General features: G+C 41.2%; 1 protein-coding gene across 1 annotated transcript in view; it reads right to left on the minus strand.

Moving 5' to 3' along the window:
- Positions 1 to 16,817, minus strand: part of scn1laa (sodium channel, voltage-gated, type I-like, alpha) — a 32,325-nt gene that overhangs the window by 4,721 nt on the left and 10,787 nt on the right. The window contains exons 17-20 of the mRNA XM_073473142.1: positions 14,837 to 14,969; positions 14,572 to 14,726; positions 13,609 to 13,782; positions 13,353 to 13,475 (exon numbers count right to left, since the gene is read on the minus strand). Coding sequence (XP_073329243.1) covers positions 13,353 to 13,475; positions 13,609 to 13,782; positions 14,572 to 14,726; positions 14,837 to 14,969 — 585 coding nt within the window. The remainder of the gene's footprint in view (positions 1 to 13,352; positions 13,476 to 13,608; positions 13,783 to 14,571; positions 14,727 to 14,836; positions 14,970 to 16,817) is intronic.

The raw sequence follows: 16,817 nt of genomic DNA on the forward strand, positions 1-16,817 counted from the left end.
TTCTCAGGTGATCAATCAGGAAGCAGTGAAATAATAGCAATTTGTCAGAGTTTATGTGACTTACAACCTGAAAACACAGCTGTACATTTGAGCTTCCCAACATGGCCGTGATGTGGCACGTAAAATGGCCGCAACGTGAATAAAGTCTATAACGCCTTGTGGTATCTGTGATATGAAGCCAAAGCCAGGAGAAGGTTAGCTTAGCTTAGCATAAAGACTGGAAACAAGGTGAAACAGCCAGCTTGCCACTATGCAAAGGTAACAAAATCCACCTACCAACACCTCTAAATATCAATAATTACCATGTTTTATCTCTTTTAACATGTACAGATACATCTAAAGTGCTTGTGAAGAGCTATGTGCTGAACAATTTCTTACCTGGGAGCAGTAGTAGTCACTGCTGTCCATAAAGTGGTAGGCTACTGTCCACTTGCACAATGTAGTTCGCTTTACAAACTGCACGTCCTTTTGCTTCCAGTTCAAACTCAACAAAATACATCATTAGCCGTCTCAGTGGTTTTTCATCCGTAACTTAGTTAAAATACTTCTAATAATTTAGATAATCAGGTGTTTTTAACAAGCGGGGTTAGCCTGTCAGCTAGCCTAGCTAGGCTTCCTAAAAAGCTCAACATATACAGGCTCTACACATAGTCACCCTTCTCTCTGATTTGTGATTTGATTTGAAACTTATCCAGCAATGAGGTCGGAGCTTCACTGCTTGTCTTCACAAGATGGAGTACGTCAGTCAGTTTCATTTTTGGCAGCTCTTCCAAGCATCGAATGTAAAACAAAACAAAACAAAACAGCCACAGCGACATAATGTTAACGTGCGGCTAGCTAACTTTGCTAACGGTTATATATCTATCGAAAGGATCAAAAATGTTAAAAACACTACATATAAAAACAAATGATAAACTATTAACAATATACAAAGTGAACTGTGAGAAGTGAAGTATCTTAGCCAAGTTACAGATGACCATTGACCTCAACCATAGTCTTCTTCAAAGTTGGCAGCCCTGCAATATTCTCATCACTCAGCTAAAACGTGTAAGCACAATCCCCAAAATGTTACATAATTCACGATAATTGATGACAAATATCAGCTGGAGAAAGAGGATTAGGAAAGGACAGGAATGTTTCATGCAATATATTTTTGAGGTATCTGCTCCCTAGGCCTAGCAAAGTCATAGGCTGTATTTGAAAACACCAACTATATGTAGGAGCACATGGCTGTGTTCCTTTATATCTTTGATGTGAGGCCCTGTGTTTCTTATCACCTCTGTTTTTAAGTTTGAAGCAACTCTACAGGAAGAGAGGCGCCATCTTATCGCCTGGCCGAGAGGACAGTGTTTTTCTTGGTTGTAAATACTTCGTATGAAGACACTTTTAATTAATTTACAACTCAAAGCCTTTGGATGAACCTCCTCTCCCTTGCAAGCACACATATCCTCTTTCACAGGTCATGGGGAGGCCTCTGTGAAGCTTACCAGGAGGGACAACTGGCCATCGGAAGGTGTCAATACAGAGTCTTTATATATGTAAATTAACTCACATCAAATGTTTTTCTTTCTTTGTTTTAGAGTATCTCTCTCTTTACCTGTGTCTCTCTCCTCACCTCTAACTTCTAAAGCACACATTAGCTTTTAAGAGAACACTGGAAACCTTCTGACTTGTTCTATGCAAACACTTCAGGTCTGAATTTATTACCCGTCTGGAGGTAATCTGGATCACATTCCACACCAAATGGTCTCTGTGTTCCTCCAGATTTCAGACCATTTCTAATTAACCATTAAGTCAGGATCTCATTCTCTTAATTCCAACAGATTAAGGGTCAGTAAGAGAAGCTCATAAAACTGATCTTTCTCCCGTTTCTCTGTGATGAAATTTGGCTAAAATCAAATTTAATGTTTAATTGTGTCATGTGTTTGGTGGAACCACAGTGCCCTCCAGTGGTGAGTCCGGGTACAAAGAAATTAAACTTTCAAGATATCTATGTTTTAATACGTTTTCCTGATTAAAAGTCTGTAATATGTTTCTTCATTTACAGGTATTAGAACTATAAGAAATGCTTATATATGTGGTCAGATTCTATCAGTTCTACTGTATCTTTAAGTGTTTTCATGTTTGATCCAGTGTTAATTTCTTTTATTCGTTCAGCGAATTTAATCAGGTCATATTATTTCATTAAGTCCATTTATTTTGCCATGGTAAGGTCCTGAGAAAGGTGAAGCACGATCGCGAAACATTAAATCGGTTTAATTTAATTCAAAGTTTCGTAAGTGTAGACGATTGATATGATACACAGTAATAACCGTAAGCCCGCCCCTTAGGAACCGCCTGCTGATATGGACTACAAATACCAAGAGACAACTGCTCACTCGCTCGCTTGCTGTAATCTCTTGCTGTAACCTCTTTTTAAAATTTCTCTTCTTCTAAATTTTTCTTAGCTTTACTTTAAACCTTTACCTTTTGTATTTTTGCGACACGCTCTTAGGCAGAAATCTCCGCACAATTGACCACGTGCGATTTTTACCTCAATCTTCTAATTTGAGGACGCACTAATTCTAAGTGCTTTCGTTTTGTTAAGTATCGTTATTTTACTCAGTAGAAGTTAATTTGACTTAATTCGTCTTGTTTTGAGTAATAACTGAGGACTCGCCAGGCCAGCGTTATTCTCTAGTTATTTTCGTCAAGAAAGTTGAATTAGTTCGATCAAAAGTTCAGAGTCACCACTTCAGGCAAGAAGAAGACTTTTTATTACAACAACCAGCTTTGTGCAGTAATTGCCTGCATCAACAAACCGTGTGACGGTTTGCAACAATAGACATTTGCCAAGCCAAGACCGGCTCGCCCCCAACGCTCACAAGCGGTGCCATCCCGCTGGGCAGTGGATCGGGACCTTCCTGCCGGGTACTGGACAGACTGCGCTCTCCCTCCGACACCTGGACGAGAGAAACCCACTGGGAGACCGGACGAGCTGCGACATCCATCCGGCTCGAGCGGCATCTTCAAGCCGCAGACGATCCGCGACTCAGCTCCTTCTCCTGGACCGACACCTCAAGCCGAGGTCAAGCTATCAGCTCCAGAGAGGTCCAAAGTGGTGAACATCTCCCAGTCTTCAGGCAAAGTAGGCTAAACACCCACGCACACTGCTGGAGTCACACGCATGTTCTTGAGTTGGTGGTGTCTCTTTTCTTTTGATTCATAGTAATCTTTAATTAATAAGAAATCCGGTTAGGGTCTCGTTAGTGTCAAAATTACTATAGTAATCTTTGAATGCTTCCCAGACTCGTGACTTTACCATCCGCTCATCTCCATTCATTCATTACCATGATCATTTAGCCTCTACATCTTATGTTATCATTATTATTTGTTTGAATCATCCTTTCATTTATTCACCTTGATTTATTTAGTAAATAAACAAAGTTAACCGTACGTCGTTGTCTGTGCAGGTTTGTTTTAATGTGGAGAACCGATGGATATGTGTAGAATCTCACTGCTTCATATATGAGATGAATAAATTGATCTGAAATTGATTAGAATTGATACAAGTTAAACTTGTCCAGTCGAATTTGATTAATTACCTCCGGATTATTCAAATAGACCAAATAACGGAGGTGGTGCCCCATTAACGAGTGTTTATTATTAGTGTATCTCCTACATATATTATGGTGCCCCGTGTGAGGCCACCTAAAACCACAGTTCTCTGCATTAAATTGATGTGTACAGACAAACATCGGTTTTAAAATCAAAACCCAAGCTGTTTAACGTTGTTTAGCTGTCCACTGAGTGATTAATGCGATACTTAACTTTATATTCTTGACTGTATATAGGCCTACCTTGAATCGTGTGTGAGCATAAACTCCGCCGAGCTGTGATCGCGTTGCTTAATATGAAAGTAATGTGTATGGATGCTGCGTTGTAACCAGATCCGTGTATGATAAAGAAGCGTTCAACATCGCCGCATGTTGGAAATTAATGTGTAGATGCTGCGTTGTACCAGATCCATGATTTAAAGAGTTGTTAAACGCCGCCGTGCGTTAATGTTTCGTGTACAGACGCTGTGTTGAACCAGGTCTGTGATTTATTTGCATGCATAAGTGTCGCTGCACACTTCTAAATTTAACCGGTTTGATGAATCTTAAGCTGTTGCGCTGTGCCAAAGCTTAGAAACTCATCTTGAGACAGTCTTTATTTGCCGCGATGTTCCGGAGATATTTGTAACTTGCTCAGACCCTCGTGTTTTCTGACTTAGATTAGCTACCTAAACAGAAAACAGCTGTGCAAACAGTGAGAGGTTTTTAATTGTTTTACTCCCGTAGTATCAAGATCGGTTGCTGTGGCAACCATCCGATCAAAGACAGTATATTTGGCTGTGTAAAGGAGGGCAGAAAACCTCTATCAGCTCAAATGGTGAAAACATAAGTAAATGAATGCAATGCTAGTTGCTGGTTGAATGTTTTCTGATGTGCTGAAAACTGTCTGTGATAAGAAATCAGTGCCGGCCGCTGCGCCCAGATTCTGCTTGTGTGAAAAGTGAAACCAATTGCTGCCTTTTCCCACAGCTGAGAAGTGAACGTTTCAGAGCCCAAATCACCACTGAGCTAAATCCTGCTAAAACAAGGGGGTATATCAGTGGGCGGAGCTAAAAAGTCCCTCCTCTAGACTCTTCTTCAGGTAGCCTTGTTAAAATTCAATTCCGAGACAGCGCCCCTAGTGCTCGACTCTATTAAATTTGTACTAGCGCCCTCTGTTGCTCGACTCTATTAAAACTCCTAAATTTGTAATAGTGCCCTCTGTAGGACGATTCGGTAAAAGATTTTATTTTGTGATAGCTTCCTCTAATGACCAAATCTGTGACTATCAAATTTGTGACAACACCCATGGTGGCTGATTCTGTTAACAACAAATACGACTAAATAGCATACTCTGCTGGCTAACTTGGCTAACTGAATTTGATCCTTCAGCTTTAATAAACAAAAGTTTTTTTTTTCACACAGATACTTGCTAAATTGTATTATTGGAAACTTGTAATACTGCAATAACTACCATAGTAAATTAACGTGTCTCATTATTCAGATAAATAAAAGTTAATTTAGCTGTAAATTACCAATTTGACAACTTTAACCAGATTCAACTATTTCAATCCAAGTTCAATTAAAATTTTTCTTTTTAGTGTATTACTTGAAATCTGACGCTGATATGCTATGCTCATGCAAGTCAAATAATTAAGCTGTTAACTACACATCCAAGTAGTTTCAATCGAAAGCCACAGTTAGATCAAATACTTTAGTTTTTGTTGTTAACACATTAGCTGTTAGATCCTTTAAAATCCAAACGCTTACTTGTTTTGAACTGCACAAGTTAATTCAAATAAAGGTGAATCCTACCTCTAATTGAAAACAATTAAACATTTAAAGCCCAAATAAAATAAATAGAAAAAATTTAAAATTAAATAAATAAATTTTAATAAAAAAATTTTTTTCCCTTTCAAAACAAACTTAAACAATGACCGAATCAGGGGGTCCTGGCGGTTCACTAGCCGCAACTTTGAATCCCCTAGCCGAACAAGATGCAGTAATAAAGGAGCTCACAACAAATTTGCTGCCAGGATACGTAGACGAAATCCAGAAGGCCGACCCTAATGAACTACAAAATATAATGACCGCGCTAATATGCCAATCCCTAACCGAACCAATGCAAGGAAAAACCAGAGAGAAAATGTTAGGGAGCATGATCGTTGTTATGGCTGCGCAACAAAAACATAGAGATGGATTGCTAGACAAAGCTGTAGCTGAAATGAGGGTCAGAAAAGAAAACCACAGAGCTCTTAAAAAGCAACATGAGGAAATGGAGGAATCCTTAACTAAAGCAGAGGAGTCTTTAACTAAGACAGTGCATGCTTTAACCGAAGCAAGGGAGTCCTTAACTGAGTCAGAGGAATCTTTAGCTAGAGCAAAAGACTACAATAAACAACTGGAGTCTCAAGTCAAAGCACAAGAGCATGAACAAGCTACACTGCTCAGTGAAAACTCAGAGCTAAAACAGATCCTAAACGCCCAAGGGCTAGAGCTAGATAAAAAGGAATATGAGCTTGGAGAAGTAACTGAAGACCTTAAAAATGCTAACAAAGACCTTGAAGAAGCAACCGAAAAAAATAAGGATCTAAAAAGTAAGCTCAAAGTCTGGGACAGGGCCAGAGAAAACGAAAAAAAACGTCTCCAAGAAATGCAACAGGACCTAACAGAGGCCAGGGCCCAAGCTGACAAATCCCATCTTGAACAGATGAAGAAAGAGGCAGAGCTCAATGAGGTTAAAAGGGAATTAGAACATTCTCTTGAGTATAGTTCATTCCAAAGAACGCCTGCAAATGCAAGCTCCCGTGAGGAAAGAAGAGAGAGCAGATTCCACAGAGACGCTCAAATAGGCGTATCCTCGCCGCGATCTTTGTCGCCCATAGGCCCTGCTGTCCGCAATCGGACTGACAGGGACCTACATGACCAAAATAAAAGGTCTAACTCTCCTCAACATCCCCCTCGTTCAAGCGCGCACTATTCGCGAAGTCCCTCCGACAGGGACCTAGATAAAATGGCTCGAAACATAAACCGTTTCGAACCCAAGCCTGGTGGCACTCACGACACCAGCGCTTACCTAAAAGACATAGAGTTCTATCTGAGGAGATTCCCAGATGCCACAGTAGATGACAAAATCTACCTAATTAGAGTCACCTCTAATCAGAGAGTCAGCAAATTCATCGAGCGACAACCTCGCCGTGTCAAAGAGAGCTATGAAGCCCTCAGCAAAGCATTGATGGATGAATTTAAAAGCTACACTACAAAGACAGGTCTAACTGCCGCTTTAGCTGTCAAACAGGGAAGACAAGAATCCCCTCAAGAGTACTATGAGAGGCTTCATGAAGCCTATTTCGGACCCAAGAATGAGACAGAGATGGAGGAAGAACTACACTTCAAGTCACTGTTCGTACAAAACCTCCACCCCACGACTAGCCATCATCTTGGTGTCATGGCATGTCCAGAAACCCTCACTAGTCGACAACTACGTGAACTGGCCACAAAAGGTTTTGCTAAACAAAGACAAACACTGGTCAAATCCACTGAAACAAATATCTTGAGTATTTCCACAGAGTCTTTGCCTCTGGAGTTGGAAGGAGTTCCGGGTGTCAAACCATGTGAGTCAACCACACCCCCTTCTCAACCTTACCAACCTCCAACAGAGCAGAAAAACCCTTCATTTCACCAACCTGATTCAGGTCGAAGGTATCCACAAACCTCGCGGTCTGACAGAAGTCAGTACCAACCACGATTTGGTGCAAAACGTCACTTTTCTGACTCCCACCGAAACAAATCCCAATCAGACCAATGGAAAAACCGTCAAACTTATAACGGTAGAAAACACGACAGACGTGGGTCTCAAAGCTATCCATCCAGAAATGGGCAACATGAAAACCCATCTGATGAGGAAGCAACAGACGAAAATACTGAACCAACCAGCCCTGATAAGTTGAATCAATCAGGTATGAGCAAGAAAGACCTTGACGCTATTAAACGCATGATTGAACATGTGTACAAAGGAGATAGAGAAAAAGCTGACCTCCTCTCAGTAGTTGCTCGCTTGACGACTCCTGAGAATCCAGCAACTTCCTCTCCAAAACCCTCATCCAACCAACCCAATGTGGTGGTGAAAGAGGAGTCGTACATGAGCCCCACTGAACCTGAACATGCATTGCCTCAGAACCAGGTCCCAATGGCCAAGAATGGCACACCTGAGCAATCAGACCAAGGACGTAAACAGCCAAACTCTAGTGCAATCTTAGTGGTTCAGCTAGACTCAAACAAGACTCCTCCTGATGAAGCCCCGTCAATCTTTCAGGTTGAACCACCTTTTCAACAGTTCTTAGGCAATCTTAAAGAAAGGGGGGTTGCACGCAAGCTCTACCTATCTGCTATACTTGAAAACGAGCTTGAACATGAAGCACTCCTTGACACAGGTGCAGATGTGACTCTCATGTCACCAACGCTTTTCAACAAACTGCGAACAATGGTACACCAATCCAACAGGAACTTAAAGCTGCAACACTGCTCACTTGAAGTCCAACCATATTCGCCCACAGGTACTACCTTGACCACTAGGGCATTTATTAACTTCACTATGGGATCAATGAACCTCGTCCACCCTGTGTACGTGTCCCCCTTTGATTCCATCCCTCTTCTCATCGGTAAAGATCTCCTCAACCGATTTGAGCCACTGATTGACTTCAAACGCTTGAAGATTTGGGCACAGGTCCACCAACCACTGCCTATAGATCTTCCACATCCCACTGAAACTCAGGGCTATGTACTTGAGCCAGATGTCTTGGCACCTGGTGCCTTTGATGAAACTCCCTGGCAATTCAATCCTGAATCTCTTCCCAACCCTCCCACCCTTGGGGTTGGTGTCGTCACTCAAGCTCAGGCAGTAGCCAATGCTCCTGCCAACTCTTCAGAACTGAGACGCTCTGGTCCTGACTTGAAACACTTGGATGACGCACACACTTCCCTGCGCATTGTCGAAAACCTCCTTGTACGTGTCTCCGACGCTCTCACTTCACATGCGTTCGTGGAGCCTCAGAGCCACAGGGGGGTGATGCTAATGCAGGCCCATGACTCTCCACACGCAGGACATAGAGGAGCCAAAGCAACATATCAGGCACTCCAACAAGTAGCCTATTGGCCACACATGCAGGAAGATGTAGCAAACTACATCAAAGACTGCTCGATTTGCCGTCAGGTCCAACTGTCAAACCTGCGTCCCAGAGCTTCCTTCCCACGAAGGGGCCACAGAGCCTACTATGACCAAAAAGTGTCCCATGATAAAATCCAAGTGGGGGACAAAAGGTGGTACTACACCTCTGCTCCCCTGACGAGAAAAGACAACCAAGACACCAGAAGGCTTGCCCGTAAGCTTCTGCCCCAAAAGATCAAAGTAAACAAAGGTCAGGAAGAGCAGACTCTTAAGTTGGTCCATCGCAACCAGATGAATCCGCACAAAAACCCCATGGGACTTGACAGGGATGCAAACTTCTCTATTAGGTCATAAATAAGGATAAAACCCTTAAAGCACCTGAAAGTGCCCATCGCGAGTAGAATTTTTTTTTGTGTTTGCCAACAAAAGTCACTGTTGTTCCAGTCGTTTACAAAAGTTGAATTGTTAAACAGGCTTTGTAAATTAACCTGCTAATTTAACCTGCTTAACTAAATACAGTCATTTGATTCACCCAAACTAATTGATTCAAAGTGGGGGTTAATCTAACACGTTTGCCCTTTAGTCCAAAGTGTATAATAAATTGATAGAGTAGAATCAAAACCAAAACTCTGAGATTGTTCGCGAAGAACAACCCAAACTGTTGATCACCAGCTGTCGTCTACACACAAAGAAAGTGTTTGTCAAGCTGACAGACTCGACTTACAGGTTGCAGCAGTTGTGGAAGTTCACTGTCACTCAATCAGAAACGAATAGTTCAGTGCAGACCTGAACAATTCATTGGGGGGCTCCTGAAAAGCTATTGTTGTAAGAATATTTTGTTTAATTTTGGATTTTCTGCAGTCCATGTTATCAGCTTATTCACAGTCAAATCGCTATAGATGTGAACTACAAGCTGAAATCCCAGACATCAGAGCACAGATCAACCAACAACCGCAGGTGCTACAAACATAAGCCAGTCGTTGTAGAGCATCATTTTGGTGGTCGAAACCCACAGTGAAGCTCTGAATAAAAACTCGCCTTGCTATAGTCAGAATTAGAATCAGAAATACTTTAGTGATCCCTGAAAGGATCTTGCTTGTGTTACAGCTGCTCCCATTCAGTCTTAGAAAATAAGCAGAAATGTACATCTATATGAACAGTGTAATACATATTTACGTGAGTAATCATTCACCTTTCAGTCATGTCGGTTGATTATCCTCACACACAACCTGTCAGTTCGTTATGACAGGCACGCCGAGAGACATTGGATCCTCAGTGAACAGCTCAGCCATAGATAAGATTCTTCTGCATCTTATCCCACTGTTTCTGGTGAAGGAAATTTTACCCACCATCACCAGAGAACGTTATCCTATACATTGAAAATTTAGCTCCATCATTTGGACACAAATCAACGGGAAAGCAAAATCAAGAAATCTAAATTTCTCCACAGACACTCAGTTAGAGCAAACACTCTTACTCGAGTGCAGTGATCAGTTAGTGATAGCGACCCTTTTACAGTTAGTTGACGACAGTTACTAACTTTAGTATAGGCCCTGTAACCCTATAAGATTAGCACCTCCTATTAACCCTTAGGAAGAGTTAGGGTCGTCAGTATTATTATCGGCTTCTCTCTTTTCTTTTGATATATATACGATTTTTGTTATATAATAGACCTCAGCACATGATAAAGACAAACACCAACTCTGAACATGAAGTGTACCAGTTCAGTTTCCTCGACGATGGACATCATGACTTCATCGATCCAAAGTTCCCGCTACTACGGTCATTCAGATCGAAGTGGGGGATATGTAGGAGCACATGGCTGTGTTCCTTTATATCTTTGATGTGAGGCCCTGTGTTTCTTATCACCTCTGTTTTTAAGTTTGAAGCAACTCTACAGGAAGAGAGGCGCCATCTTATCGCCTGGCCGAGAGGACAGTGTTTTTCTTGGTTGTAAATACTTCGTATGAAGACACTTTTAATTAATTTACAACTCAAAGCCTTTGGATGAACCTCCTCTCCCTTGCAAGCACACATATCCTCTTTCACAGGTCATGGGGAGGCCTCTGTGAAGCTTACCAGGAGGGACAACTGGCCATCGGAAGGTGTCAATACAGAGTCTTTATATATGTAAATTAACTCACATCAAATGTTTTTCTTTCTTTGTTTTAGAGTATCTCTCTCTTTACCTGTGTCTCTCTCCTCACCTCTAACTTCTAAAGCACACATTAGCTTTTAAGAGAACACTGGAAACCTTCTGACTTGTTCTATGCAAACACTTCAGGTCTGAATTTATTACCCGTCTGGAGGTAATCTGGATCACATTCCACACCAAATGGTCTCTGTGTTCCTCCAGATTTCAGACCATTTCTAATTAACCATTAAGTCAGGATCTCATTCTCTTAATTCCAACAGATTAAGGGTCAGTAAGAGAAGCTCATAAAACTGATCTTTCTCCCGTTTCTCTGTGATGAAATTTGGCTAAAATCAAATTTAATGTTTAATTGTGTCATGTGTTTGGTGGAACCACAGTGCCCTCCAGTGGTGAGTCCGGGTACAAAGAAATTAAACTTTCAAGATATCTATGTTTTAATACGTTTTCCTGATTAAAAGTCTGTAATATGTTTCTTCATTTACAGGTATTAGAACTATAAGAAATGCTTATATATGTGGTCAGATTCTATCAGTTCTACTGTATCTTTAAGTGTTTTCATGTTTGATCCAGTGTTAATTTCTTTTATTCGTTCAGCGAATTTAATCAGGTCATATTATTTCATTAAGTCCATTTATTTTGCCATGGTAAGGTCCTGAGAAAGGTGAAGCACGATCGCGAAACATTAAATCGGTTTAATTTAATTCAAAGTTTCGTAAGTGTAGACGATTGATATGATACACAGTAATAACCGTAAGCCCGCCCCTTAGGAACCGCCTGCTGATATGGACTACAAATACCAAGAGACAACTGCTCACTCGCTCGCTTGCTGTAATCTCTTGCTGTAACCTCTTTTTAAAATTTCTCTTCTTCTAAATTTTTCTTAGCTTTACTTTAAACCTTTACCTTTTGTATTTTTGCGACACGCTCTTAGGCAGAAATCTCCGCACAATTGACCACGTGCGATTTTTACCTCAATCTTCTAATTTGAGGACGCACTAATTCTAAGTGCTTTCGTTTTGTTAAGTATCGTTATTTTACTCAGTAGAAGTTAATTTGACTTAATTCGTCTTGTTTTGAGTAATAACTGAGGACTCGCCAGGCCAGCGTTATTCTCTAGTTATTTTCGTCAAGAAAGTTGAATTAGTTCGATCAAAAGTTCAGAGTCACCACTTCAGGCAAGAAGAAGACTTTTTATTACAACAACCAGCTTTGTGCAGTAATTGCCTGCATCAACAAACCGTGTGACGGTTTGCAACAATAGACATTTGCCAAGCCAAGACCGGCTCGCCCCCAACGCTCACAAGCGGTGCCATCCCGCTGGGCAGTGGATCGGGACCTTCCTGCCGGGTACTGGACAGACTGCGCTCTCCCTCCGACACCTGGACGAGAGAAACCCACTGGGAGACCGGACGAGCTGCGACATCCATCCGGCTCGAGCGGCATCTTCAAGCCGCAGACGATCCGCGACTCAGCTCCTTCTCCTGGACCGACACCTCAAGCCGAGGTCAAGCTATCAGCTCCAGAGAGGTCCAAAGTGGTGAACATCTCCCAGTCTTCAGGCAAAGTAGGCTAAACACCCACGCACACTGCTGGAGTCACACGCATGTTCTTGAGTTGGTGGTGTCTCTTTTCTTTTGATTCATAGTAATCTTTAATTAATAAGAAATCCGGTTAGGGTCTCGTTAGTGTCAAAATTACTATAGTAATCTTTGAATGCTTCCCAGACTCGTGACTTTACCATCCGCTCATCTCCATTCATTCATTACCATGATCATTTAGCCTCTACATCTTATGTTATCATTATTATTTGTTTGAATCATCCTTTCATTTATTCACCTTGATTTATTTAGTAAATAAACAAAGTTAACCGTACGTCGTTGTCTGTGCAGGTTTGTTTTAATGTGGAGAACCGATGGATATGTGTAGAATCTCACTGCTTCATATATGAGATGAATAAATTGATCTGAAATTGATTAGAATTGATACAAGTTAAACTTGTCCAGTCGAATTTGATTAATTACCTCCGGATTATTCAAATAGACCAAATAACGGAGGTGGTGCCCCATTAACGAGTGTTTATTATTAGTGTATCTCCTACATATACTAGCAGTATACGTGTATAAGAGACCAGCCTAACTCTCGTACTGTTTCCCACAATGCAAAGCACTTGTGAACAAGCGATCAGGCCAACAACAGAAAGCGTTTTCATCACTAAATTCACTTTGGACCATTTTGAGGTGAGAAATCAACTGTGCAGATTTCGAGTATTGAGCAGTTTAATGAAAATTGATGACAAAACATTTCTAGACTTGTGAAGCTGCACAAGCGCCAGCGTAGCTAGCTAGCCAGTAGGCCAGTCACGCTCACAGTCCCCTCTTGCACCCAAGCCCCCAAAACTCCCGCAGTGAGCTGGTGGTAGACAGTGCACTCTGTGAGTGGGTGGGGAATCTCTTACCCTCATGCCTTCGAACCTTGACAGGGCTCTCAGGGGCCTCAGAGCTCGCAGGGTTCTCAGAGACTTGATGGCACCGAGATCAGAATATCCCATGGCATTGGCTACCATGCTGACCACTGAGACCTACGACACAATGACACCAAATGTCAGATCATTAGCAGGGGAGACACAATACTCTCAGTTTTAAGGGAGAATCTGTGAATACTAAAAAAAACAACAACTGTTTTTTAAAAAAAGTGTATGTGTTTCGACCTACATCAACAATGAGGAAGTCCAGCCAGCACCAGGCATTTGTGAAATACTTGGCAAATCCATACGCCACCCACTTCAGTAACATCTCCAGAATGAAGATGTAGGTGAAGATTTTGTCTGCAAACTCCAATATTATTTTAATGGTCTTCCTCTGCTCAATGTAGACGTCTTCAAATGCCTGGATGTGAAGAAAATGACAGGGAGAAATTAATTGTTAATATGAATACAAAGTAAAATAAATACATCCTGTTCAAGATATTGAATAAGATTTCGAAATTTGAAACAAACCATAGCAGCGAGGTGAGACTTTGCTAACCCAAATGTAACATTAAATTAACACATTAGCTTGAGAATTTACTGCCTAACAAGAGTTGTCAGATACAATATCTGCTACATGACAGAAGCAAAATTAGGTGTATAAAAACCAACATGATCATGGGATGGCATATAAATTGCACAATATTTTTAAGGAAATTTTCATGCTGTAACACATTTTAAGCTTTTCTCGTGTCATTTAATGCAGTGTGCATTGATTTGTGGCCGTGCAGGAAAGGACAACGTCAGGTGACTTTTGTCAGCATTGTGGTAATAACAAATACTTGGCTAGTGTTTTGAAATTGTCGCTGTTTCGCTGGGTTCAGGAAACAAAACTACTTCGTTAGGTTTAGGAAATGATCATGGTTTGGGTTAAAATAAGTACGATGACGCAAGTTTCAACGCATGAAGGTGACGCTTCTAACCTCTATGACATACGCGCGTGAAATAACACGCTGAAGCTTCGGGCAGACGCTGTTAAATGACAGATGAAAAGTAAAAAATGCATTGTGATAACACACAAAATGGGACGGGATAATGTTACTTCACAACTCAACAAAATATATAACAGAGATGTAGTTATTTTTAGACATTTTAATACAGAATTCCTATTAAATATATATTTACGACGATTTATTGACATTTCTCTTACCAGCGCTCCGCTGCTAAGCAGGATCATGAGGATGATGAAAGACTCAAACCAGTTGTGCTCCACGATCCGGTAACAGGTCTTTCTAAGCGTCCACCACTTTTTCCACAGGCCCACATCCACATTTACCTGACAACACTGGAACCTTTGCACACAGGCTGAGGAGAGACAAAGGGGTGGTGGTGAGTTAGCAGTGTAATATGCAATGTCAGTTTAACACCAAGTCTGTAGTATGTTAAGTGGTGGCAGAGGTTGTAGCAGTATTCACCCTGAGGAAAGCAGTTGTCAGGTTCCATACATTCTTCCAGTTCAGGGTCCACCGACTCTACTCCCTCCCCGCCTGGAAAACACTCCACTGTGCTGCCCTCAGAGGAGCTGGACTGGCAGTCGTCCTCTGGTATCTGCTAATGAAGCCGAGTAAAACCAGTGTTTGAATCAAATGTATGACGGATGAACTTGGATGAATGAGTCTTTGCTGTAACAAGATTAAACAAACATTTTGTTTAAATGTTGACATGAGAACCATCTACCCTTCCTCTCCCTGCAGTAAAAAACAAAACAAAAACAAAGATAAGGCCATCCTCATTAGATCGACGGGAAAAGGCCAGTCGAGTGCTCGTCAACAGAGAAGGCAATAAAGAATCTACATTATAGTTACTGTTGTCTAGCTCCCTCGTAATCTCCACTTAACCCACAATCGCATAGAGCAATTTCTGGTGCGCCTGACTCTTCTGTATGTATTTTATTTTTCCTAACCTACTTTAGCAGCCATCATCAAGTGCCATACATCATTGGATTTGGGAGAACCTGAAGTTTCAGGCTGGCTCATTTAAAGCCCAATTTTACATTTGCTTTGTCTGAGAGTAGAGGAACTTACCTGAATAAAAAAATAAATTAAAAAATTGACGCAAATGTTTTTTGTTTTTGTTTTTTTTACTGTGAACTCGAACAGAACCTGGACGCAGAAGATTTTTTAAAATTTTAATATTTATCTTAAGGAGCAATATGAACAAAGAGTAACTGCCAACTGCTGCTAACAGTAGCTGCTGTTAGCTAGTTAGCTCCGTTAGCCATGCAGCTAGTGGTCCGGACTTTGAATTGAGAGAACTGGGGATGTGTTGGTGTTTACAGCACTAGCAAAGGAGCTTCGGATCGTGATGGGACAGGAAATCCCTGAAACAAAATAAACAAACTTCATAAAGTCAATTCTTCAAATTCGGTTGAGATTTTTAGGTCATTTCTAAATGTTATCCACTTTCAACAGCTTTTTTTAGTGAAAAACAGGTGTAATCCTATATTTCATAAACTGATCATGTCTCCACAGAGAAATATATGTAGTTGCGTAGTAATAAGAGCAGGAAGAAAATCCCAAACTACAACTGTCTGTCCAGTATAACTTATTTTAACTGTCAAATGTTTGCTTAGCCAATTAGAGACAAACAAAATATGCACAGTACTTGTTATACAGACAGTCCCACGAAAAAGTACATGTAATAAAGAAGAAAAAATCAGTGGAGATTTAAGCGTGGTTGTGTTGTACAGCAGCCACATGGTCCCTCTACTTCAGCCTGTTGTTGTATGGCTCTCTGCAGGGTGTGTCTCCTAATAGCCGGTAGATGAGAACCGCTTGAATGCCTTCCTGGAGAATGCAGGAGCACTTGGCTGTCCTGGGACCAGCTAATGCAGTGCAGGGAATGATGTAAACATGTTACTGCCATATACTGTGAGCACTAAAGTCAGTGTGTTGTTGGTTTTGTACTTCACTCCATCCGTTCTGTTCCAGTAAACCGTGGGACATTAAATGTTACATTTCTTTCTCGTGGATTTGATGTCACGATGCAAAATCCATTCTCAGTTTTGTGAAAACCCCAGAAAACACAACAAAACAAAAATGACTCTAAAGCTTTGAGAGCCTCTGTAAAGTAGCAGCAAGCAAACAATGACTTTGCTTTCAAATCTTCACGTGAAATATTGCCTGCAAAGCTGAGACAAAATTTTAAAAAGTAAATGTCACGAGTAAATTAGCAACAATAACGATTTTCTTTGGCACTTTGAGCTTTTCTCCAACAGAAAGCAAACAGCCCCCTTTAGAGGAGCATTCTGCTACCAAGCACTCAGACTTAAATGGCACGTAATGTAATATACACGCTGGTATTTTCCTGTCTATATGGCTTCTCCTCGTTAAAGGGTCGTGTTATACGGGCTCTTCAGCGGAAACGTGACGTCACATGCTCATACCTCATTGCCAT

This window comes from Pagrus major, chromosome 9, assembly GCF_040436345.1.
Source record: "Pagrus major chromosome 9, Pma_NU_1.0".
Classification (NCBI taxonomy): domain Eukaryota; kingdom Metazoa; phylum Chordata; class Actinopteri; order Spariformes; family Sparidae; genus Pagrus; species Pagrus major.